We start from the raw sequence: 23,403 nt of genomic DNA, 5'->3' as shown, positions 1-23,403 counted from the left end.
TTTTAATGGATTTTAAGTGTATGACTGAATCAAATAATTGACAGACATAAATATTGTTAACTCTGGAAAAAAACAACAACATTTAATTGCATTTCAATAGAACAACTCATAGAAAATATCACTAGCCAAAATGAAAAGAGACCTAAAGGTAAAGTGCCATTTTAGGACAGTTTTTTAGAACAATATTGCCTTTCTGTGTGTCAGTTGAAAAGTTGGATTTCATGTCGGAGGGTTGAAGCGCTTCGCTGATAAGAGAACTCAATTTTTCACAATTTGCACAAAACCATGCTTATCAAGACTTCCACTGGGTAATTTATTATTATTATTATTTGAATGAAATTTGTCTCCCATCGGTCCTAACAACGCTGTTTTATGCAATTCCTCCATTTTGGTAGCCGAGCTCTGACGTGTGTCACTGTAATCGGTGGACCAGGAAATTGTGTGCTGACAAAGGTTCTGTGTTGTTTGGAACAACAAATGTGATTAAAATAAGTGTTTTTTTTTTTTAAACTAATCAATTTGTCTATAATTAATTTTTTGCAATTCATGTTTATAAATTAAATAAACACATTAAAGCAGCTATTTAACAGTGTCTTTCAAAATCGAGCATTATAAGGTACAAGGTACTTTTATTGTCAAAGACAGAATTTTTGACACAGCTCTACGTAACTGCTGTGTAAATTGACTCTTATGGGCAGTATTTAATATTTATTTATATATATATTTATATATATTTATATTATATTTATATTATATATATTTATATAAATTAGAGAATATGAATGAATCAATAACCACAGTTGCACTACTATGAATAAACTCCCCCGAAAAGACTTTCCCAGTCTTTATAATGTCTTGTTTACACCGAAAAATTCCAGGTTGCTTCCCTACGTAGCCAGTAAGGAGCCCCTGTCTGCAACACAGTCCAATTAAATAAAGAGTGTTGTCTCTCCAGGTTCCTGTGTTCTCTAATTGGGGCTGTGACTGCTCACTAATCAGCTGAGGTACAGGTGGGCCCTGGAGGACGTAGAGACAACGCTTCTCCTGTTAATTGAAGAGATGCTAAACCTGGCCTCATTGCCATGCAACATAGACACAAACAGTAGTCAAGCATGCAAAATTTATCTAAACATCCATGTGCACCAGCTCCACTCTCACCTTTTGTGTCGCTGATGTTTTTTTTTTTTTTAATTCCATAATGCTCAATCAACAGGGGTGTTACAGAGGTGATTGTGATAATTAAATGATCACCACCTGTTTGTACTTTTGATCAACTGATCCTGCTCCCCCCCCCACCTTAATTGTAGCCTTTAATCCAGTCACAAAAGGACCACTTCATCTCGATAACGGTGCGTGTAAATGCTTTGACCTCAAGGCAATAACAATGCCTCATTTGAATTTACCTGTTTCCCCATGATTTGCTCCAGAGAGATGAAGCAAATTTGGCTGGGTGTCTTTGTGATTTCCTGTCCCATCTGGTGAAGTTAGCCACCATGCATGCTGGGTCACACATGTAAAGTATATCACATTGGGTTGTACTGTGAGCAGCCACCTGGATAAGGAAATAACATGCCCATGATGTACTAAGGCTCCAGCCATCACTGACAGTTTTTTACCTACTTGCTTTGATAAACTTTCTTGAAAAAGGCTTGAAAGCTTTTAAAGTTGTGCAGTTGTATAATAAATCTAGAAAATATGCAGCCTTTATGCAGAATGTGTTAGCCCCAAGAACATGTGAGTGGTTTACTGCTACATATCCTTTTTTTTCCTGTGTTGAATACAGAATATGGGAATGAAAATAAATGTCAAAGGGCAAGTAAGGCAGAGTAGCTGAATAAAAATTGTATTTTTTTCTTTTTGGAGTACAAACAGCAATTTTAAATCTGACTGCTAGTTAAGTGGACACATTTTTATTACGTGAAGCTTTGGGGCATGTGAAGGCAAAGATTGATTGTGTGGATTGTGTTTCTGTCAGCTACACACAGGCAATAAAATATCAGGCACACCTGGAGCAGTATTCACTTTTGACATATCCACGTAAGCCCTTAAAAGACAAACAATGAAGTCTATAAAACATTTATGGTAGATGAAGTGCTGGAGAGTGCTAAAAGCTAGCACAGTGAGGCATCTGGTCTGAAATAAGTGAAAGTGGGTATGAACATTAAACATAGCGATCATTTTGCAACAGCAACTGTAAAAGAGGTTAAATTTGTACATTTATGCAATATTTTTAAATGCACGGTAATTCTTCCCCAGATATTAAATTTTGATGGTGCAAAGTGAAAGTCGAATCATCACACTGATCAGACAACACAACTGTGATAACTCATTTTTATTTGTAATTACAATGTTGTCAAACATATAATCTCAAAACCTTTACATAGCTGAAATGTTAATCAGGCAAACTGACCAGTGCCAAATTTGTATTGTTGATGATTTTAAAATGGAAGTAGAATTTGTTTGTTGCAAAACATTTACAGTTTACTTTTAGAATTAGAGGGAGGTGCCACTTCTACCACAACCTTGCCGACGTTCTTTCCTGCATACATGTAGTCCACTGCTCGGAAGACTGACTCCAGGCCAACAAACCTCCCCTCTTGGGCCAAATCCCCATAATCCACCTCACACACAAGTTTGCCCATGGCAAACATCTGCATCATGCTATTCAGAGCCTCTGTGTAGTCGCTGATGAAGTGGGGAAGGAAGAAACCTCGAATGCTTGCTGACTTCTGGAGAAGCTTTACGGGTAGAGTTGCCCCTCTGAACTGCGGGATGCCTGACGCAGACTGGTAGCCTGAGATGAAGCCAATCACTATCAGCCGGCCTTTTTTAGCCAGACAGTTAACTGCCAGTTCTAAAGTGCTGCCCCCGACCGATTCATAAACCACGTCAATGCCGTTTGGGTACTCGTTCTTCAGGGTCTTGGCCAAATCCTCTGCTTTGTAGTTAATTGCCCTGTCGCACCCAATAGACTTAAGGAAGCCCGCTTTCTCATTGGACGAACAGGTTCCGATCACGTGACAACCGGCCTGTTTTGCAAACTGCACTGCAAACTGTCCCGTTCCTCCTGCAGCCGCTGTGACTAGAACTGTCTCGCCTTTGGCCAGGTCACCCAGCCGCTTCAAGGCAATGTAGGCGGTAGCACCGCTGACCAACAGGGTGAGCAACTCGGGCTTCACTGAAGGGACAGGCACACTTTCCTTGGCGGGGACCACGGTGTACTCGGCAAAGGCGCCGCTGCTGAAGTAGGCCACGGTGTCCCCAGCTGTGTAGCGGGAGCTGGCGCTGAGGCCGAGGCCGACAACCTCACCGATACCTTCAAATCCAGCGTCGAAGGGTGGTTGCACCGTTGGGTCATAACGGCCTGCTGAATAATTAATATCAGAGGCGTTGATCCCCACAAACCTGAAAGACAATGAAAAAAATATTAATTTGGGATGGAAGATGAAACATTGAACAGTTAAGACAATAATCGTCTTGAGATACATCGGCACTTGGATTTGTTCTGGGAACGATCCACTTTTTATCTTGAAAAGAGCTGCAAACTCCACTGACAGGAAATGCTCGTATCACACAACACAATGCACAATATCATGATTCATTTCCTTCAGACACTCATAACAGACTGCACTTTGAAAACTGTACATAGTTCAACACAAGGGCGACTGTTTTCATCTTTGGCAAGATGATGGAAAGAAACGTGAGATGGAGAAAGTGAAGAAATAAACTGTCTTTACCGTTTCTCAGATCAGCATTTGGGTCTCATTACCGTGCATGTGGCATGTGCAGTTTATGCTTCTGCCGGTTAGCGATAGGTCAAGGTGATTGAATAACTTGATTACAAATGAAAAATAAAACTGACCATGGGCAAAACAGAAAATACAGAGGTTACATAGGTTCAAATAAGCAGTTAGTTGTGATACTGATATCCCATTCTATTTTAAAATGAGCTTAATTATACAGCTTTACAAATCACGTTCTCATGGCTATCAGCAATTATAATTTGATATTCTGAAAAACACTCAACACATGAAAACGTTTTAATTTAAAAGCAAAAGTTGCCATCACAACTATGCTATCAATTCATTTTGAATGTACACAATATTTAATGTAAGGTGGAATTGTGGCCGATCCTCCGAATAAAGGTGGACGTAAAAAAATATATATATTCAGAGAAATACCCTTCCATTATAGTCTCACATGGTTATGTGCTTTTTCATTTATGTACAAATATTTGTAATGTGTTGTGCATAGACAAGTCATTATATGATTCATATTTGTAGAGTAAAAGAGAATATGTCTGTCAATATTTTAACATGTGCTTTTTACTCTCCCTTACTCCTTTTCCTGAAATTAAAACATCCAAGATACACAGCTGTGATATCACCGCGACCAACAACTGCAAATACCTGACGGTCAAAGGTCTACGTTTACAGGCAAATAATCACGATCCTGTAGGCTATAACGTGATCTTCACTCAGACCAGTGCAAAACTACATTTTATTGGGCCGTAAATGCCACAATATAAAACCTATGCGGGCTGTGAAAGACGTATTTAACATAAAACCTCAGGTCCAGCATGCATATCGAATAAAAAGCAGAGGTAAGATTAGCTTTCAGCAGGACTGATAACTTAAAACTCTATCATGCTTAGTCCTAAGCTCTTTGTAACCGAATCCTGCAGAAATATGTTGAAATTGCAGAGAGGTCCAGTGAGCAGTATACTGCTCCTTTGAATAGGTGAAAAGAGGGGTGCTGCATCGCCTCCATCATCTCATCTGCTGGCACCAGCGGGCCCCCCGTGACTTTGTGTTTGCAGGTTGGTGACGTAGACGGGCATGAAGACAGAGAGAGAGAGAGAGAGAGTGAAAGAGAGAGAGAGAGAGAGGGGGGGGGGAAAGGGGCGAGGGAGAGAGAGGGAGATGCCGAGATGGATTGATAGACAAATGCAGAGAGGGCGGAACTTGGAATTACAGTACAGCTCTTATTCCTCGCATATTTTGCCATCTTGTGATGTGGATGATTGCGGCTTCAGGTGGACATGGCTGAATCGAGGCAAGTACGGCTAAAGCCCCTTCTTTTATTTACAACTTGTCAACGCATCATAATAATCGCACACGTAGTGAGGCAAGATTGCGCTGTGTATTTCAAAACGTGGAGAATCGACAACTTACCGATTTCTGACGAGCAAGTCGGCGTCTGCGGGTGTCGGAACCGGAACAGTTTGCACCGAGGCGGCCTCTCTAAAATTGGGACTGAGCTGGTTCACGACCACCTTTTTCATGCTGCTCGCTATGGAGGATCCTTGAAAATCAATGAAGTGCGCCGAGTACGACATGTCGATGATGGGGCGCCTCGGAACCGGAAGAAGTCCACAAAGTGAGTCGGTGCCTCTCCGTCTCGTACCGACGACAGAAAACAAAAACGCCCTCCGAGCACTTTTCGTCAACGTCGCGCAGGACATTGCCCCCGAAATGTGACAAAGTTCACGGGGCAACTTGACGTGTGGCGTTAGCCTGTTAAGAGGCTCGTCCTCCGCGCGCCCGACGTACAGGCCCAGCCCTGTTCAAACTCGCCCATTATGTCGCTCGGAAAACAAACATTACGGTGGCGCTTTCTTGTACGCGAAACGCAGCCGTCCACACGTGGAGTATTTCACTCACACACACACACGCACACAAAAAAACGTTCGGTTGTGGCGAAGAGAAGCACAGCACGCAAGCCAGCCAGTCACACGCGCACACACACACACACACACACACACGCTAGTCGGCGAACGTCGCTGGAGTCCCTCCCCCTTCCGGTCCCCTTCTTCCCGGACACTTCACTTCCTCGTGGGGCCAAACAAATCGAAGCTCGCTTTCCAACACACCCCCGTTAACTTCCCCCCCCCCCCAGAAAAACAACAACAACAACAACAAAAAATCAACAGAACAACAGCGTCACTCACGTGTTCGCTTTCACATTCAGACACAAGAAGGGAGACAAGGCGTGGACGATAAGCGACGTGTTTTTGAAGAGCTGTGGAGCACCTGTAACCTCATTGAATAGGCAGCTTGATCTTTTTTTTTGGGGGGGGGGGGCGTTATCAATATGTTAGCGACGTCAATGTCTCACATAAATATATAAATCAATCAGTATGACGTGGACGTAGTGAATATTTCAATCTGCCTCGAGGTTCTTGTTCGTGTGCTTTTCAATGGCTACGTGAGAATGTGACGGGCTGCTATTGTCGGGTTTCTTTTTCCCAGCAAAGCAGGGAAGCGAGGAGGGAGGGGGGGGGGGAGTCGGTTGGGTAAAGGGACAAGACAATTAAAAAGATTGACAGGTAGCCTCCTCTGTCAGGGGTGACGCTTGTGGAGAAGGGGAGGAGTAAAAAAAAATGTAGCAGGAAAAGCCACTCGATGCGTCTGTCTATCAGTTGAGACGCTCTCAAACAGCTCCTGGATCCGTCGTGTTTCAATTTTTACTTTTTGGGGGTTTATTTATTTTTTTTAAGAGGGGAAAAGAGCTCGGATGTGTCGCCGAAGTAGTAGCCCTCCCCTCCCTCCCCTCTCCCGTTCTTTTAAGAGACAAACGTGTTAGTAGTCCATGCCGATCTGATGTTTTTGTTGGGGAAAGCTTCGGATGCGTCTTGTTCGCCTCTCAAGCGATCGCTTCCTTGCAACTGCATCACACAAAACGCGACATGTCCTCGAGATGCAACGAGATGAATCCTTTGCGCCGTAGGTGAGAGAGCAAGACAATCGTCGTTTCTTATTTATTTGCAAACCGAAAGAAAGTGGCTTGAAGGGGGAGGGAGGAAAAGTCTCCGCCGGACTCGCGAGGCTGGATCCCGGCTGAGGTGGCGTAGTGGTGACGGGACTGACGTGACCCATCTAATGCCTGCATGTCTTTTATCTCCCCTCTCTTGCAGGGTTCCGGCTTGGAAAGAAACCGAAGGGACCCGTTTCTTATCAAGAAGTGTGCGTGGCGTTCTCAGCGGACTTATCTGTTTGTTTTATTTCTTGTTTTAGTTTTGTCGTGTGTAAAAAGTGCACCAAACTCGCGCTCCCTTCAAAGAACATTGAATATTTTTTTTGTTTGTTTTTCAATTATTTTTTTTTTTTTTTTTTTTTTAAATCAAGCAAAAGTGAACTGTAAACTTTGGAGCTTTTGAACCTTCTGCTCCGCTTTCCGACCCGGCCGCAAGGGAGATGAAGGAAGATGATATTTGATGGACATGAAGGTCTCCCGAGCCGCTCCAATCTGTTCGTAATTTTTGAGCTCCACATCGTTGGAGCCGATCCAGCTATTACGTCTAAAAATATCAGGCAGTGTGAAAAAGAAGACTGACACTTTCAGCTCCGAGATCAAAACGCTCTCCCACCAAAAAAGGGATGATTCTTCACCACTGACAAGTCTTGAGTTCTTTGTCATTCCTGCATGAGAAACACCGTGGAAGCTGACGGTCACTATGCCGAGGAGAAAGCAGCAAGAGCCGCGCCGATCAGCAGGTATAATTTCTCAGCCCACCGGCCAAATACTGTACCCTACTTGTTTTCTCTCTCTTTCACACATTACACCCTTTCAGTTGCGCTGCATGCTAAACTCACATGATTCAACTTTTGAATGACATTTATTTTTGTAGTATCACTGCTACCTCTCTCCCACTTGTGTTATACGTGTATAAGTGCAGAAATGACACGTTTCTGTACATTAATCCATTTTGATTGTTATCTATTGACAGGGATGTTTTAGGGCTGGATAATGGAACTGAATGTTCCAATTTTGGGGTGATAAAAGGAAGCTTTTGAGGCCAAAGAGTGAGTAATGTTGAGTGGGTGGGGGAGAAACTTGCAAGAGACATTTTTTTTGTGTTATTTTATTAGAGGATTGCCATCCTTGATTTGACCGGTGATTGATCGCCTGTCACAGTGCCTCTCTCTGATCTGTTCATTCCTGATATACTTCAGTAAATCCCTCCATACAGGCAGGCATGCTCTGTCAGGTTTAACACTCAAACCCTCTGTTGTCTCAGCAAGGATCAGAAAAAAAGTTTTGAATTAATACAGGAAAATTGTTTTTGAGAGAGCGCAGTAAAAAGGAGGGTGTGCATGCTGAGTGGTTAATTGACAAATGAACCGAAACAATGAAATATCTGTCACATCAGAGACTGTGTCTTTTTTTCTCACCAAGAAGTGTTGAGGTTTTATATTCGTATTCCCATCCAAATTCACCCAACATCCCCTCCAAAAAATTAGTCTAGTATCATAATCGATATCCAGTTCTGGAGGGGAGTCTAATATTTACTGTGTGCCCAGCTGATAAACCCAGGTGTTGTCAGTGGGTTGACACCATTGACTTCTAGTGGTTTGGATCTGGACTCCCCCTTTCTCCCTCGTCTCCCTGCAGCCTTTAAACAAATGTAAATGAGTGACAGGGATTTCTACCTCTGTGCTAATGAGGCAGACTCTTTGAAGTTAGGCATTAACAACTGGAGTGAACAAAAGACAGTTACAGAATTTTAAAGAGATTTTGAAATATGAGGTGCAAAGCGGGTCAAAGAGGAGGGCCAGCCGCCGAAGACTTTGAACTCGGCAGGTTTTCTCTTTTTAAGCGTAGAGCTGCTGCTGGTGATGTTGAGGAGGATGATGATGATGATGATGATGATGTGAAGGAGTAGAGAACATGCAACCGGTGCTCACAGTTGACTTATTTCTGTCTGCCTTTCTAGCAACGCCGCTGTAACATGAATTCTGGCCCAGACTGTGAGGAAAAGACTCAGATTTAGATATGCAGACTGACTTTTCTTCTCTTGAGTGTGTCGTGTGCATGTCGGGGTTTTGGTTATTTCAATAAAATACCCCGTCTGGAAAAGGTCCCCCTTGTTGGAATCAGAGTGACTCTCATTAGCCCTCTGCATGAAAACATGACATCTCTTTGACCCCTGCGTTCCTCACGCTCCCTCCCTCTCATATCTCACACCCCATTGATCCATCACATTGTCCACTGAGTGCCATCATCTGTTGTAATGGTCTATCACAACTTGGCATACAGGACGTTTTCTATTCTATCAAAAGAGCAGTCGTACATAGTATCACTCTGCCATGATTCCAAACGCACTAAATAACTAACATGCACATGCACGCACGCGCGCACACAAAAACACACACACACACACACACGCGCGCACACTTCTTGTAATTACCATCATGCACCATAGAAATAAAAAATAAAATCTGTCTACTCATCTTCCTCCTTTCAAACTAAATCTTAACCTTGGTGAAAGAAAGCATCAATAAGTTTTTAGTTTTTAGTTTTTTTTAATCCTACCTTCTCATCAAGTTATTCAATGATACTAAGGTCTATAAATTTAATAATAGCCCACACGAAAGTGAGGAAAGAAATGGACAGTTTTTTTTCCCTTTTGTCTCCAGAATCTTTGTAAAATTGGAGTCATTTTTAACCAAAAAATAACAAAAACAATAATAAGAGATTATGACATTAGCAAAATAACCATTTATAACTATTTTAGTAGATTTAAAAAAAAATGTCCCATCTTAAAAATTGTATACGCTATTTGAGATTTTAACCAAAACATTTCGTATCTATTTTTATGGAAAGTAACAAAATAATATTAACTGTAAAATAAGGTGAAAATTAGGGGAGTCCATAAAAGACTTTTTTTTTTTTTTTTACTACTCAACTGACATGACGCATAATATGACCTTATGACTTATGACCTAATATGACTAATATACCTTCCAAACTAATGTACACAATAATAAAAAATGCAATAATTAATAAACACTACAAACTTCGGATTGCAGAACTTCAAGAAATTACAATTAAACGTTCTTACGTTGCTATATACTATTATTTGTTTTCAACTTTTTAGCTCTGATTTGACAACTATGTCTAAACTGAAGTGCGCTCCGCTGTACTAGGGGGTAACCACAGGTCACAATTAGCTCCCTCTGGAGCCTCACATTAGTCTGGTGTGTGTGTGTGTGTGTGTGTGTGTACATTCAGAGGAGGGAGCGATGGGGGTAAGGTTGCCATACCCGTCGGCTTCATTAGAGAGAGCCCTAATTATCTGTGCAGCTGATGGATTTGTGACAGGCCCTAACGATTAATGCTGACAAATTCAGTAAGGTGTCAAGTCCGCAGCTGCCTTGATGTAATCAAGCTGATATTATACAGTCCCCATAGCCCCTAGTGCAGCACCAACTCAATTTGCCTGTGCAGGTGACAAATGGACTTTGCTACCTGACTAATCACGTCAGGAGACAATGCCAGTTAATGACCTTTAGTAAGCCCTCGCCTCCCCCACCGACACCCCTCTGATAACCTTGTAATAAGTAGAAGTGGCTACAGCGCACCACCTTGCCTTTCTATAGCTTTCTTTAAAATTATTTCATCTCACAGGCATTTTTTGAGTAAAAGTGGAATGCTGTTTTCCTTTAAAAAAGTGAATGGGTAGAGCATTTCCAACTGTATAAAGGACCACTTCCAGCGTGTTGTTGTACACTACAAGCCTCCTTTGAACCCCTTTCAAAATAAAGCATTCCGTAGACTTGTTTACACTTTTGTGTATGTTGTGCTCCTTGGATTAAATCACAGCCACATCGTAACACGCCCGCCATGTATTTTGGTTGAGTGAAAGTTTAAAAACAAAAAACAGCGTCCCGACTCAGTTCTGTTGCTGCTTCACTGAAGGCCTCCAGTTTATTCCCAGTTGAAGGCTCGCTGTGCTCAGGGATTAATGATTTTGCATGCTCTGGGTAGCTAAGATTACACAGCGACCTTTGTGCTCTTACTTGATGATACTGTTATGCGATATTCTCCCCCTGAAATCAACAGTATGCTCAGATATATGTGCCCCCCACCTTTCTGTCCACATCGCTGTCCCGAGGAGTGTGTCATCTGTTGCTAGCGTGCTCCCTTTATAAGAAGTGAATTTTCCATTCAGTTATATTGAAAAGTGGTGTTTTAGCAAAGGAACTGATGTTTTTTTCCAAAATTCTTAGGTGACATAAGTTTCTAAAGATGACTCCACAACTTAAGAAAATATATGTGCGTTAAAATCAAAGGTAAACATTGTATGTGAAATAGATAGTGAAAACTAATACATTCTAATAGTGCTAGAGTGTTTAAGAGAGTGTAGCTTAGCACGGACTGTTGTTAGTTTTCCTGGAATGAATAACTTGAACGGGTGTAATGGTAACCATACCACGTTAGTCATCCTCTGCAGGAGGACTTTTTTTCAGACCACCACCCCCCAACCCCCACCTCTTCTCTTTTTTTTTTTTTTTTACATTCCACCACCGGAGCACAAAAACAACTTTGGAAGAGCAGCTTCACGTATTTATCACCTCCGACTGTCAAATTTGTTCACTCCTCGCAATCAAAAGGGGAGCTGGAACACACATCGATCCACAACAACCTGTTTTTATTTCACTGCTTTAGTTGACCTATGTGTGTTTTAGGTATTCCCTCATAGTGTGTGTGTGTGTGTGTGTGTATAGGGGGGGGGGTATTCAGACTCGGCTTGAGGTTACCATAATTGGAGCAGCAGTGCCGTTAGCTGGTGGCATTGATTGGCCTCATCGATGGCCACTTTTCTTCCTGGGCCTTCTCGCAAACAAATTGTTAAATTTACATGTGGGATTCAGGCCATTCAAGGTTAAACAATATGTTACTTTCACCTCACCAGGACGGTTGGTCTGAGGGCTTCAGTTTAGTCTGTCTGTGCTTGCAACTATGAACTGTTAGAAATGAAAATTTTCAGAAGCTGTGTCAACAGTGGTACTGATTACTAGTGACTAATAGCAGGTATTAGTGAGGTTAAAGCACTCTGTGTATTCATAGACAAGGAAATAAAATGCATGATATGCAGAAAAAGCCCCTCCTTGTTTCAGGGCATCCTTAACCAGACATGCCCCCAGGGCACTCTGCCACCAGCACGGGTGGTTGTGTTGTCTTCGCTCCACTTTACGAACACAAAAAAAGACAATGCAACACACACACACACACACACACGCACGCACGCACGCACTTCTACCTAATGGTTAAAGTGGAGCCAGCATCCGTCTCCATGGGAGGTCATAATGGAGGTGGCTTAGTATGATGGGAAATCTTATCATTAAAGTAGCCAGATGTGCTTTGTTGTCTGCCTTGCAGCGCATAAAAACAGCAACAAGTCAAGGGATCAAAAAAAGAAAGAATATAATGCTGAGAGAATCGAGTTTAAAACAGATAGAAAGTTGCCCCTTGGGACTGAGCTGAAATGAAAAACTATTTCCCCTCCCTGAATCAAGTTTTTTTTGGTTAATAGAACAAGGTTGTAGCAGCAGAACTGAAATATTTTTTTTTACTTTGGTGAATTTAAGATTGGATTGAAACCTAAAAAAAATTTTTGCACGCTTGCTGTTATCAGTGCTTTGTTATCTTTGTGAATCTTTACAATTTGTTTTAATAGAGGAAATGTAAGATTTAAGGACAAATTTATATAATTTTTTTCTTTCGGCACATTAAAGACATGAGGAAGATAAGAGGGGAAGCGTTCAAGAGAAGTAGTCATCCAAAATTTAAGAAGAAAAAACTGAGATCTAAAATTTCTTAACTGAAATATTACATTTTTGTAGCTGGGGTACATTTGCTCTCTTGATCAGTGCCTTGGCCCCTCCAGAGGCTAAGCGGAAGACTGCTAGAACCAAATTTAACATGTTGCTTCTATCAATAAAAGATGAGCAATTACAGAATATTTTGTCTAATAAGTATTTGAATTCCTCAGTGCAAGCAAAAAAAAAAAAAAAAAAAAAAAAAAAACATGTAGCTTACCAACTCATTACATCAGTACAGCGAGTGAGAGGCAGAGCTTTGATGCCAACAAACAAACAAGATGGGCCCACTACAGAAGAGTCCTATCTAGGGACACCCAAACCCGGCATGTGCCTCCGCCTCAGCATCATCTAACGCAGCTCTGCCTCTCTCTCTGTCTCTCTCTTTCTCTCTTTCTTTCTCTTTCTCTCACACTCTATCTTGCTCTCTCTCTCTCGCACTCACTCTCGCTCTCTTTCTCTCCACACCTCTCATCTCTCCTTTTACCCCTGCACTTCCAACTCCCTTTTTTCTCCCTCACTCTTTTTCACTCGCATGTATGTTTTTCCTCTCACATCCCTCACTCACCATGCTGAATAAATGCTTTCTGACACTCAAAAGCATTGAGAGAATAGTCATTTTTTTAAACTTATAAATAATGGTCCTCTTTTGCTTTATTATGTGGGCCGCAAAAGCAAATCATGTGCAGCTACTTCATGTTTCTTGCTAAAATATGTTCCAAAATTAATAATGTTGATTTATTTTTTTGTTGAAAGCATATTTTTGTGACCAAACCAGTTTTTAAAATAGATTGAACAATAGATGAACACATTGTTTTCCTAAGCATAATAGTTCAAAACGAGTTATCAATAAAAAATTGTACACTGTGTGTAATAATATGATGAGGTGATTATCCATTTACTGTATATGGTTTCACATTCATAACGGCCCTCGAAGGGAGACCTATAACTACAATGTGGCCCGTGACAAAAATGAGTTTGACACCGTTGTTTTATCAGATACAGTTAGGCTCTTATTATTTTGTGTCATTAAATAATGCATCTCCTCAACGTATACAGTATGCTTAATTTAGCTTAGTTGTTTTACCGCCTTTCGAATGGATGCAACTTTAGATGGGCACCAGAAGCATCAGATCAGAGTATAGGGTTGGCTGGCAGGCAAAAGGGTGGAGGTACAGCTTTTGGGATGGGTATTAGAGCTGACAGATGAATGAAACGATGGACAAATTCTCCCCCAACAGCTGTGACTGCCACCATTATACTGACAGGTGTCAATTAAGAATTATTGTAGGGCAAATGGCTCCACCATTTTCTTCTCTACACACATGTACACATTTAGTTCCATTCATCCTCGCTACAACACTGACACGCACGTATGCACACACACGCATACACACACACACACACACACACACACACACACACACACACACACACACACGCATACAATGTCCAGCTGTCGACATAGGTGCGGAGAAAAGTAACATTTTACCCTTGTCAGTCTTGTCACAGTGCCTGCAGCCTGATTCCTCTTCCTCTTTGAAGCAGCTGCCACCAGCAGAAGCTTACTGATCAATAACTCAGTGTGCTTGTGATCATTAGGATGGTTGTCTGTCTCTGGAGGTGTGAGAGTGGCCACTTTTTTGACCACGTGCCCTCTCTTGCTTATTTAAAAAAAAAAATCTGCCTTTACTGAGTTAATAATGCTCTGTTTTTTATTGAATGTCTCAGAGAGGAATTAATGTAACAATAGGGTTGTGGTTTGCAGTGGGTATAAAACTGCATCATACTGAGAGCTACAGTATGTCTAATACTTCGACTCGCTCATGCAAATCAGTTAAATCACTTCATGAAAACCTTTGAGCATTATCGCCTTTGGAGCAAAAGAACATTTTCATCTATTTCATGTAATATGTTAAATAGTCCTGCGATTGGCTGGCAACCAGTTCAGGGTGTACCCCGCCTCCTGCCCGATGATAGCTGGGATAGGCGCCAGCACTCCCGCGACCCTTGTGAGGATAAGCGGCTCTGAAAATGGATGGATGGATGTTAAATAGTTCCGAACTGCATCTTCAGACTAACTGAGATCTTGCTCGCCTCGATTCAGTTACCCACCATGTTGGTTTAACACATGGCTGCCATTATTCTATAGTCTCCATATGCCATTCTACATTTTCCAAGTTTATTTCTGCTGTGGCACAGGGTTTTATGATGTTATGCTTCATCAAAGTGCAGTGAGTAAAGCAGACTGTTGGCCATAGTGGTTTCAGTGTTTGTGTGTAACAGATACAAAGTAGTTTATTTAAATATCCCTTTCTAATCATAGAGCATATTTGGTGTATTTAAAATTTTTATTGACCTTTTGATACACAGCTCACACTGTTGGGTTCTGTAATTAATGCACTTTCCAGTTCTATTACAAAATAAGCATGAGGTTGTGTTATAGAAGCAGGAAGCAAGAACGGCAGTGCGAAAAAGCGACACCAGTACAGAAGGTTCTCCAGAAATATACACATGGATTTGGATGTTCATGTGATTTTTGGATTTATTCCCTAGGAATAATTTTCCTCACATAAGATAATGTTGCCGTTATTTTGCTGTTCCCGGTCTAATTGCATATCGTGTTTTATAATAAGAGAAGCCCTCTGAGGGAAATTCAGCCTGTTTTTAGAGTTACATTATTATGCATCACTTTCCATCCCCCACCCCACCCAACATAAACCAAACTGTTTCTTTTTTTTAAATGTTGTATTTCTTCCGGGCCATATCTTCTCGTCTGTCTGAAACTGGGAATGACCTGCTCAGAGTGATTATCAGTCCTGAAAATATTCCCATCCCCATGCAAATCACTTAGCATGCATGCTCTCTTATCATTCTTGCTTTGCCCCCGCTCACCCTAAACGCTTGTGTGTAATCAAAGTAAACGGCAGCTAAAGCTAAAAGGGAAATGCTCTTTGTGGAGATGGATGGAGGGATTAAATATTAACCGGATGCGGCTGACTTAAGGCAAGTGTTTTACATAGCTGCTCTTGCCGCAGATGCCGCACATTGATTCCATCTCCCTGGCGCCTTCACCCATTTGGCTGCCTGCTGTTAATTTTTCACTATCATGGTGCTGGCTAGGCCTTTAGAAAACAGAAAGGAGACCAATGAGCGGATCACTCATCCACCTCCAACCCCCCCTCCTCATCCTGTACGGGCAGGTGAGATGGATGATAGCAATTTGAAATTTTGTTTGTGCCTGTGATCATCAAGATAGTTTTTGGTATTACCATGGTGTAACAATTGCAGTGATTAATTGAGGTGGATGTACGCAACTGGGAGCGTAGGAATGAGGGAGACTTGATGTAGCAAGTTCTCCGCCTTCTCCGCACTTGACTTGCGAATGTGTTATCAGCTGACCTTGAGGTCCAACACGGCTGCTTTTGGCCTCGCAAACAACCGCACATTGTCCCTCTTGTCAACTCACTTCCCTCATTTACTTATATCGCTTTCCTCCCTTCGTCCATCTGTGATTTTCAGAGAAAATCAAACCACTTCACAAAAAACAAATAACAAAAGAGCCACAGTGGTTTCACTATGTATGTAGATGGATATTAATGGTAGGACTATTCTTCCAGAGTCATCGACAATGCGTGTTTTCAATGTGTTTGTTGTCTACATGTCTATGGCCTATCCTGTGGATCACAGAGGCAGCTTGTTAACAGGGGTGCATACCAGTGGTGTTGAACCCCCCTCTCTACTAACCATACACACGCACTGCTGTCGACAGCATTGGGAGGGCCTTCTGGCATGTATAAATGCAGTGTTGGTAACTGCTCTATCCTGCAGTTGTCTGACATCGGCACCACTCATCACTCAGTCCTTATAATGCCTTGTTTTCCCGCCTCCCACCTGCCCCTCCCATGCACACAACCCTACCCCGGTCAGGGAAGGCATCTCATGGGGTCGTGAGCAGGTCATGACCTCCAGGTGCCCGCAGTCCGGACAATCTGTGAATTCCTTGTAGTGTTTTGTTTGCTCTCTCTTTCTCCCTTTGGCTTAGTTTCATCCTCCTCCTCAGATCACTTCATATGTATGTTTATATACTGCATGACACTCACAAATAACTTCAAGGTGATTTTCTTTTTACTGTGACTTTATAATATCTGGTATTCCACAAATAATTATCTATAGCCTGTCCCAAAGCTAGTAAACCACAAAATGCCATCGACCCATTTAGGTACTGCTTAACTTGTTCATGGTCACGTAACAACAATGATAGTAGTTCATTGTTATTTTATATGCAAACAGAAATAATGTAGTTTTGTTCAGTACAGTTAGGAGGAAAATACCATACATTTAAGTATAACAGGTAGACTTACAAATATGCTTTAAAAAGACCTTTTTAAATTTCTTCTATTTTTTAACAGCATATTTCAAAGTATCTCTGCTTCCTCAACAATTTCAATGGATGTACTGGAGTAAATCATAGTCATCATATTTAGGCACACAGTACATGCCTAATTCCAAATCGTTGTGTGCAGGGCTGGCTTGATAATTATGGAAAAAAATAATAATCCCGGTTATTTTGATCGACATTGAAATCTCAAATAAGAAAAACAATTATTAATTGATTTCAAAATGCCGTGTTTATTTAACTACTAACAAAAAAGAGAACAACAAGAAAATAGTAACAAGTAAAATAATAACATTTAAATAATGGCTATTAAAAACAATACAAATTAATTCCTGCTGTGCGCGCCTTAGCTTTTTAGGGGCAGTGTGGCGCATGCATGGAGAGAAACACTTAAATTAGGATAAAATCAGTCGAAGAAGAAAGTTGCAGTTGAACTTTAGTAATATCATATGTTTTTTTTACAGATTAGGAAGACTGTATGCCTGTGAGCATTGTTACTGTATATTACCTTTCCACAGGGTTTGTCCGTGAATATTCATTATTTGAAGGTAAATCACTCCCGTTAGAGTGTGACTTCTAATGCTAATTGTTCGCACTAATGGCAATTCAGAAATGAAGGTAAAACACTAAAAGTATGTGTTGTATTTGAGTATACAATGTGTGTATTTCTTTTTGTTGTATGTTTAATTTTACAGTAAACTTCTACTGGCGTGTCTAACAGCTTAAAGCACTCTCAGGGAGGGCGGAATAACATGTCACACGCTTCCTACTGCAAGCATCACGTGTGCTTTTAGGGTGCTTTTACAAAGCAGGAACTTGTGTATATACTGTGCCGTGTGGCACAATAATTTTTCTTCGATTATAAAGCTTTTATGATCGTGAGATGTCAAAATCAGAATCATGGTTACAAATTTTGATGAATCGCCCAGACCTATTTGTGTGTATTATGCTGAGATACATGCCCCCCTTGACATGCTTGACTTGTGCATATTATTTTCTTTCCTTTTTTGCCTAATCTCCAGAGCACCAATAACAGGTCAGCTGTTGAGAGAAATTGTGTGCTCATGACTGTGTGTGTTTTTGTGTTTGCATGAGTGCATATGGGTGTGTGTTTGTGTGTGTGTTTATGTGTGTGTTGATGTGTGCGTCAGGAGGCAGGGAGGTTCCGATCAGAGCATAAATAAGAAAGGATATACAAGAAGAGGAAAGACAGAGATTGCTCTTACTATACTTAAGCCCACCCATTGCGTGGGCGATGCATTCAGAGGAGGGATCAGTTGGATGCAGTGATAGGCTGTCCGCCAGGAAGGTGGTTGAAGGTTGGCCTTTAGGGAACAGTTCACTGGCTGGATCCTTTTGCACTGCAAAATAACATCTCTACATCATAAGTGTTTTCACCGTTTGAAGACTGATGGTGCAGGCTTCTTGCTTTTTCCTGCTTTTCAAGTGCTAATGTTTATACTTGCATGTGTCTATGCGTGGCTTACTTTTCGAAGTTCATTCCCAGTTCCTGTGCGACTGTGTTTTGTGTGTGTGTGTGTGTGTGTGTGCGTGCGTGTGTGTACAGTTAAGCTGCCTGTGCTCATCCTCCAGTCAAACACATGGATGACAGATGACCCAGTGGGAGACACCAGTCATCCTGCTTAACCGGAATTTTGCCCCCACCCCACACACCCTTCTTCCTCTCCTTCCCTTTTCACCTCTTGGCTGAAAAAAAACAACAACAGAACAAAACATAAAAACTGTGTACTTTGTTTATTTCCTCTGTTTTAGTCATAAATCCTGGGTTCAACTCCAATGCAGTGTTGACCCCTTTGCTGAAGTTTCAGCCTCGTACAGGATGATAATAGCAATGTGTGTGCGTGTGTGTGTGTGTGTACGCTTGTGAGACTGAACTAGCTTCAACTTGGCTTTGTGCATGCCTCTCTATTGCTGTAGGAAGAGAGAGAAGGTGGGAGCTCACTCGACCAGGGGGAAACCTAAATCCTCATATAAAAAGGCCATGCACTCAGTCCTGGCTGGGGAGGAGGGAGAGAGCAGAGGCAGAAGGGATGAGAGAGGCAGACAAACATTGGGAGGAGAGAGAGAGAGGGGAAAAAAGTTGATTTCCTTTTTCAGCAGAGCCATACATCACAGGGCCTCCCAGCTGCAGTGTCACAAGCTGACAGAATGACATGTGTCATTTATCAAAGGGGCCAGGCGGGGGCCTTGGGAAACGCGCACCACAAAGCCTGAGAGAGTTCATTCCAACACTCAACCCTCCCTCTCTCCCTTGTTCCCTTCCTCCCTCATCTCTACACACTCAGCCCGCCCCCGCCGTTCACGCTCCTCATTTTCTCTCGGTACAACCCCCCTTCCCACCGACTACCTCGACCCTCCCTGTTCACTTTGCCTGGTGCCAAAAAAAAATGGCCCTATTATATTTTCTATCTTCTGTGTATTCACTACAAATCTGTGTACCTGAGTGTACTGAGTGAGTGACTACAGTGTGAGCCCACACTTACACAAGAAATAGCTTTTCAGTCGAAATCAAAGTGAAAATAGTGAAAATAATTTAACTTTGCAAAACCAGTTTATATTTTTCAGCAAGAATTAGAATATCTACTTCCAATAACCCACATCACTTTATTGCTGGAGTTAATTAAACCAGTCTGCTTGAAGACATTTGTATTGTCTGCCTTCTGGTTACACTCTCACTATAACATTCTGAGTTTACATTGACATTCTGCATACCTGCCACAAAAGTGTCATTTGACAAGGAGATTACCGCTTTCCTGGCTGGTTGGGCCTACGTTAGCGGTCTGAAGGGGCATGAAACTTGGCACTTGAGGGCCTGTTAAAGAAGGCATTAGATTGCAAAACATCTTGTATACAGGAACATCCGTTGTAACCAGCAGTTACAGTAGCGAGCAATGTCAGTGCAGTCACGGCATGCCTCTTGACAACTTTTTGAGTTAATGTCTGAGCACCGTGCAGTTGCACCTCTTCCAGCTTCCTCTCATCCATCACTGGGTCGCCTTTCATCTGCACCCTTCATCCATCCTCATTGTCATTCCTTCCAAGGGTTAACTCCATCTGAGCCAGTTCCAGAATCATTACAGCATCTCACCTGGATGCCTTTTCCTTCTTTACTTTTGTTTACTGTCCAAGAAATGCTCGCTTTGCTGCTGCATTTCTCTCTCTCTCTCTCATATATATATATACACACACACACACACACACACACACACAGTCTCCTTCAAAAAGTGTTGGAACAGCAAGGACAATTCCTTTGTTTTTGTTGTACACTGAAGATATTTGGGTTTCAGCTTTTATTTCATGGTATTTACATCAAGATGTATGAAACAATTGAGGACAGAGCTCCTTTTGTTTCAAGCCACTCATTTTTTAAGTGAGCAAAAGTATTGGAACAGACATTATTAAATTAACTTAAAGTGAATAACATTTAATATTTGGTGGCATAGCCCTTACTTGCAATAACTGCAGCAAGCCTGCGATCCATTGACTTCACCAGTCTGTTGCATTCTTCATTTGAAATACGTTTCCAGGTCTTTGCTGCAGCCTCTTTCAGTTCTCATTTGTTTCTGGGGTTTCCCCCCTTCAGTCTCCTCTTCAGGAGGTAAAATGCATGCTCTATTGGGTAAAGGTCCAGTGATTAACTTGGCCAGTCTAAGACCTTCCACTTTTCCGCCCTGATGAAGTCCTTCGGTTGTGTTGGCACTGTGTTTTGGGTCATTGTCTTGTTTCATGATGAAGCTCCTCCCGATTAGTTTGGACGCATTTTCTGTAAATTGGCAGACAAAATGGTTTTGTAGACTTCAGAATTCATTCTGCTGCTACCATCATGAGTGACATCATCAATGAAGATGAGTGAGCCCGTTCCTAAAGCAGCCATGCAAGCCCAAGCCATGACATTACCTTCATCATGTTTCACACATGAGCTTGTGTGCTTTGGATCATAAACAGATCCTTTCTTTAAATACTGTTTGGTAGAGGTTAATCTTGAACTGAACTGATGAGATCTTGGTCTCATCAGTCCATAAAACTTTGTTCCAAAACCTTTGTTGCTCATCTCTGTACTTCTTTGCAAAATCCAATCTGGCCTTCCAATTCTTTTTGCTGATGAGTGGTTTGCATCATGTGGTATGGCCTGTATATTTCTTCTCTCGAAATCTTCTTCGAACAGTCGATTGTGATACCCTCAACCCTGCCCTGTGGAGGTTGGCAGTGATGTCACTGACTGTTGTCTTAGGGAGTTTCTTCACAGCTCTCACAATGTTTCTGTCATCAACTGCTGTTGATATCCTTGGTTGACCTGTTCGATGACTATTGCTCAGTACACCAGTCATTTCTTTCTTTTTCAGGACATTCCAAATTGTTGTATTGGCTAAGCCCAATGTTTGTGCAATAGTTCCGATTGATTTTCCCTCTTTTCTAAGGTTCAAAATGGTTTGCTTTTCTCCCATAGACAGCTCTCTGGTCTTCATGTTTGCTTAACAGCAAATGCAGTTTTCACAGGTGAAACCCAAATCCAAAAAGTGCATGTTTTTGTATCTAATGTTTAAGCAATCAATCCAAAAGGCAACACCTGAGCAACTAGAAACACCCATCAGTCACATACCAATACTTTTGCTCACTTGAAAAGTGGGTGGCTTCAAACGAAAGGTACTCTGCCCTGAGTTGTTTAACACATCTAGATGTAAATCACATGAAATAAAAGGTGGAATTCTGAACTTTTGTCTCATATTCATCTTTAGTTCTGAAATCAAAAACCTTTTCAGTGTACAACAAAAACAAAGGAATTGACCTTGCTGTTCCAATACTTTTGCACGCATCTCTCTCTCTCTCTCTCTCTCTCTCTCTCTCTCTCTCTCTCGCTCTCTCTCTCTCTATATATATATATATATATAGTAGCTGAAATAAAGTATTTACCACGTCACCATTTTTCTCATTAAATATATTTCCAAAGGTTCTATTGATAGAAAATTTCACCAGATGTTGGGAAAACCCAAGTAATCCATACATACAAAGAAAGTAGAACAAATAAGATCAGAAATTAAATTGTGTGTAAAACTGTGAAATGACCCAGGGGAAAAGTATTGAACACATGAAGAAAGGGAGGTGCAAAAATGCATGGAAAGCCAAGACAACACCTAAAATCTATCAATAATCAAACAGCAATCCAGCCCTGTGCCAGTGCAAATGAATATCAGTTGGTTCAGTCCTAATCGATGGCTGACAAAAAGGTCTCATTAACAAGGTGTGAGTCAAGACACATCTCATGGTGGGTAAGAGCAGACAGCTGTCTTGAGACCATCGCAAACTATTTGTTGCAAAACATAACGATGACATTGGTTACAGGCACACATCTAAGCTTCTGAACATTCTAGTGATATTAATTTAAGTGACATCCCATTCTTAATCCATCGGGTTTAATATGACATTGTTCCACCATCTGCAGTTATAACATCTTAAACTCTTCTGGAAAGGGTTCCCACAAGGTTTAGGAGTGTGTTTACAGGGATTTATGACCATATTTCCAGAAGCGCACTGATGTTGGATGAGAAGGGCTGGCTCTCAGTCTCCGCTCTAATTCATCCAAAACTGTTCTATTGGGTTTAGTTCAGGATTGTGCAGGCCAGTCAAGTTTATCCAACTCAAACTGTCTCATCCATGTCTTTATGAATCTTGATTTGTGCACTGATGAACAGTCGTATTGGAACAGGAAGGAATCAGCGCCAAACGGTTCCCACAAAGCCGGAAATGTCCAAATATTAGCCCCAGAGCCCTAGTGAAAGGAACTCTGAGGTTCAGCATACCAAGAGATTTTGGACACTCAAACAGTTTGGGGATTACCCCTTCCTCTTCCAAAATGTGCACCAGTGTACAAAGCAAGGTCCATCAAGTTATGGATGAGAGAATTTGCAAAGGATAGACCAACATCCTATTAAACCATATGTATTTAGAATGGGATATCACTTAAAATCATGTGTGTCAAGGCAGGTGTGCGAATACTTTTGGCAATATAGTGTATTTGCAAGGAGCCATGACTTATTCTGTTGTATGAATGGCAACAGGTGGATTCACAGGTTTATTGTACCTTTTGCCATCCAATGGAAGAGCATTTAACTTTTCTGGTTAGATGAACAAAGATATATTTCTGATTCATGAAAGAAATATTTCTGATTTATGAAAATAATCCATCCATCTTCTTTAACACTTATCCTCACTAGGGTCAGGGGCTTCTGGAGCCTATCCCAGCTATCTTCGGGTGGGAGGTGGGGTACATCCTGAACCGGTTGCCAGCCAATGGCAGGCCACATAGAAACAAACAACCATTCGCACTCACATTCACACCTACGGGCAATTTAGAGTCTTCAATCAACCTACCACGCATGT

General features: G+C 41.6%; 2 protein-coding genes across 2 annotated transcripts in view; one reads left to right on the top strand and one right to left on the bottom strand.

Moving 5' to 3' along the window:
* Nucleotides 1-2,324: 2,324 nt before the first annotated feature.
* On the bottom strand, nt 2,325-5,770 carry LOC133401198 (prostaglandin reductase 3-like). Its single transcript, XM_061673889.1, has 2 exons — nt 5,175-5,770; nt 2,325-3,405 (listed from the first exon to the last, which is right to left on the bottom strand). Exons 1-2 carry the CDS (start codon nt 5,462-5,464, stop codon nt 2,475-2,477), a joined length of 1,221 nt encoding a protein of 406 aa, XP_061529873.1. The 5' UTR covers nt 5,465-5,770; the 3' UTR covers nt 2,325-2,474.
* A 1,318-nt stretch (nt 5,771-7,088) lies between these two features.
* Nucleotides 7,089-23,403, top strand: part of LOC133401197 (teashirt homolog 1-like) — a 39,816-nt gene continuing 23,501 nt past the window's right edge. The window contains exon 1 of the mRNA XM_061673888.1: nt 7,089-7,496. Coding sequence (XP_061529872.1) covers nt 7,457-7,496 — 40 coding nt within the window. The 5' untranslated portion in view covers nt 7,089-7,456. The remainder of the gene's footprint in view (nt 7,497-23,403) is intronic.

The sequence above is a fragment of the Phycodurus eques genome, chromosome 4 (assembly GCF_024500275.1).
Source record: "Phycodurus eques isolate BA_2022a chromosome 4, UOR_Pequ_1.1, whole genome shotgun sequence".
NCBI classification, from domain to species: domain Eukaryota; kingdom Metazoa; phylum Chordata; class Actinopteri; order Syngnathiformes; family Syngnathidae; genus Phycodurus; species Phycodurus eques.
The sequence above is the reverse complement of the archived record's forward strand: the minus strand, read 5'-3'. Positions and strand labels throughout refer to the sequence as shown.

Coding starts and splice junctions, on each gene's coding strand:
- LOC133401198 (XM_061673889.1), bottom strand. CDS start 5,464: ATGTCCTGCGCGACGTTGACGAAAAGTGCTCGGAGGGCGTTTTTGTTT. Junction 3,406..5,174: donor GACTTGCTCGTCAGAAATCG/GTAAGTTGTCGA, acceptor ATTGTCTTTCAG/GTTTGTGGGGATCAACGCCT.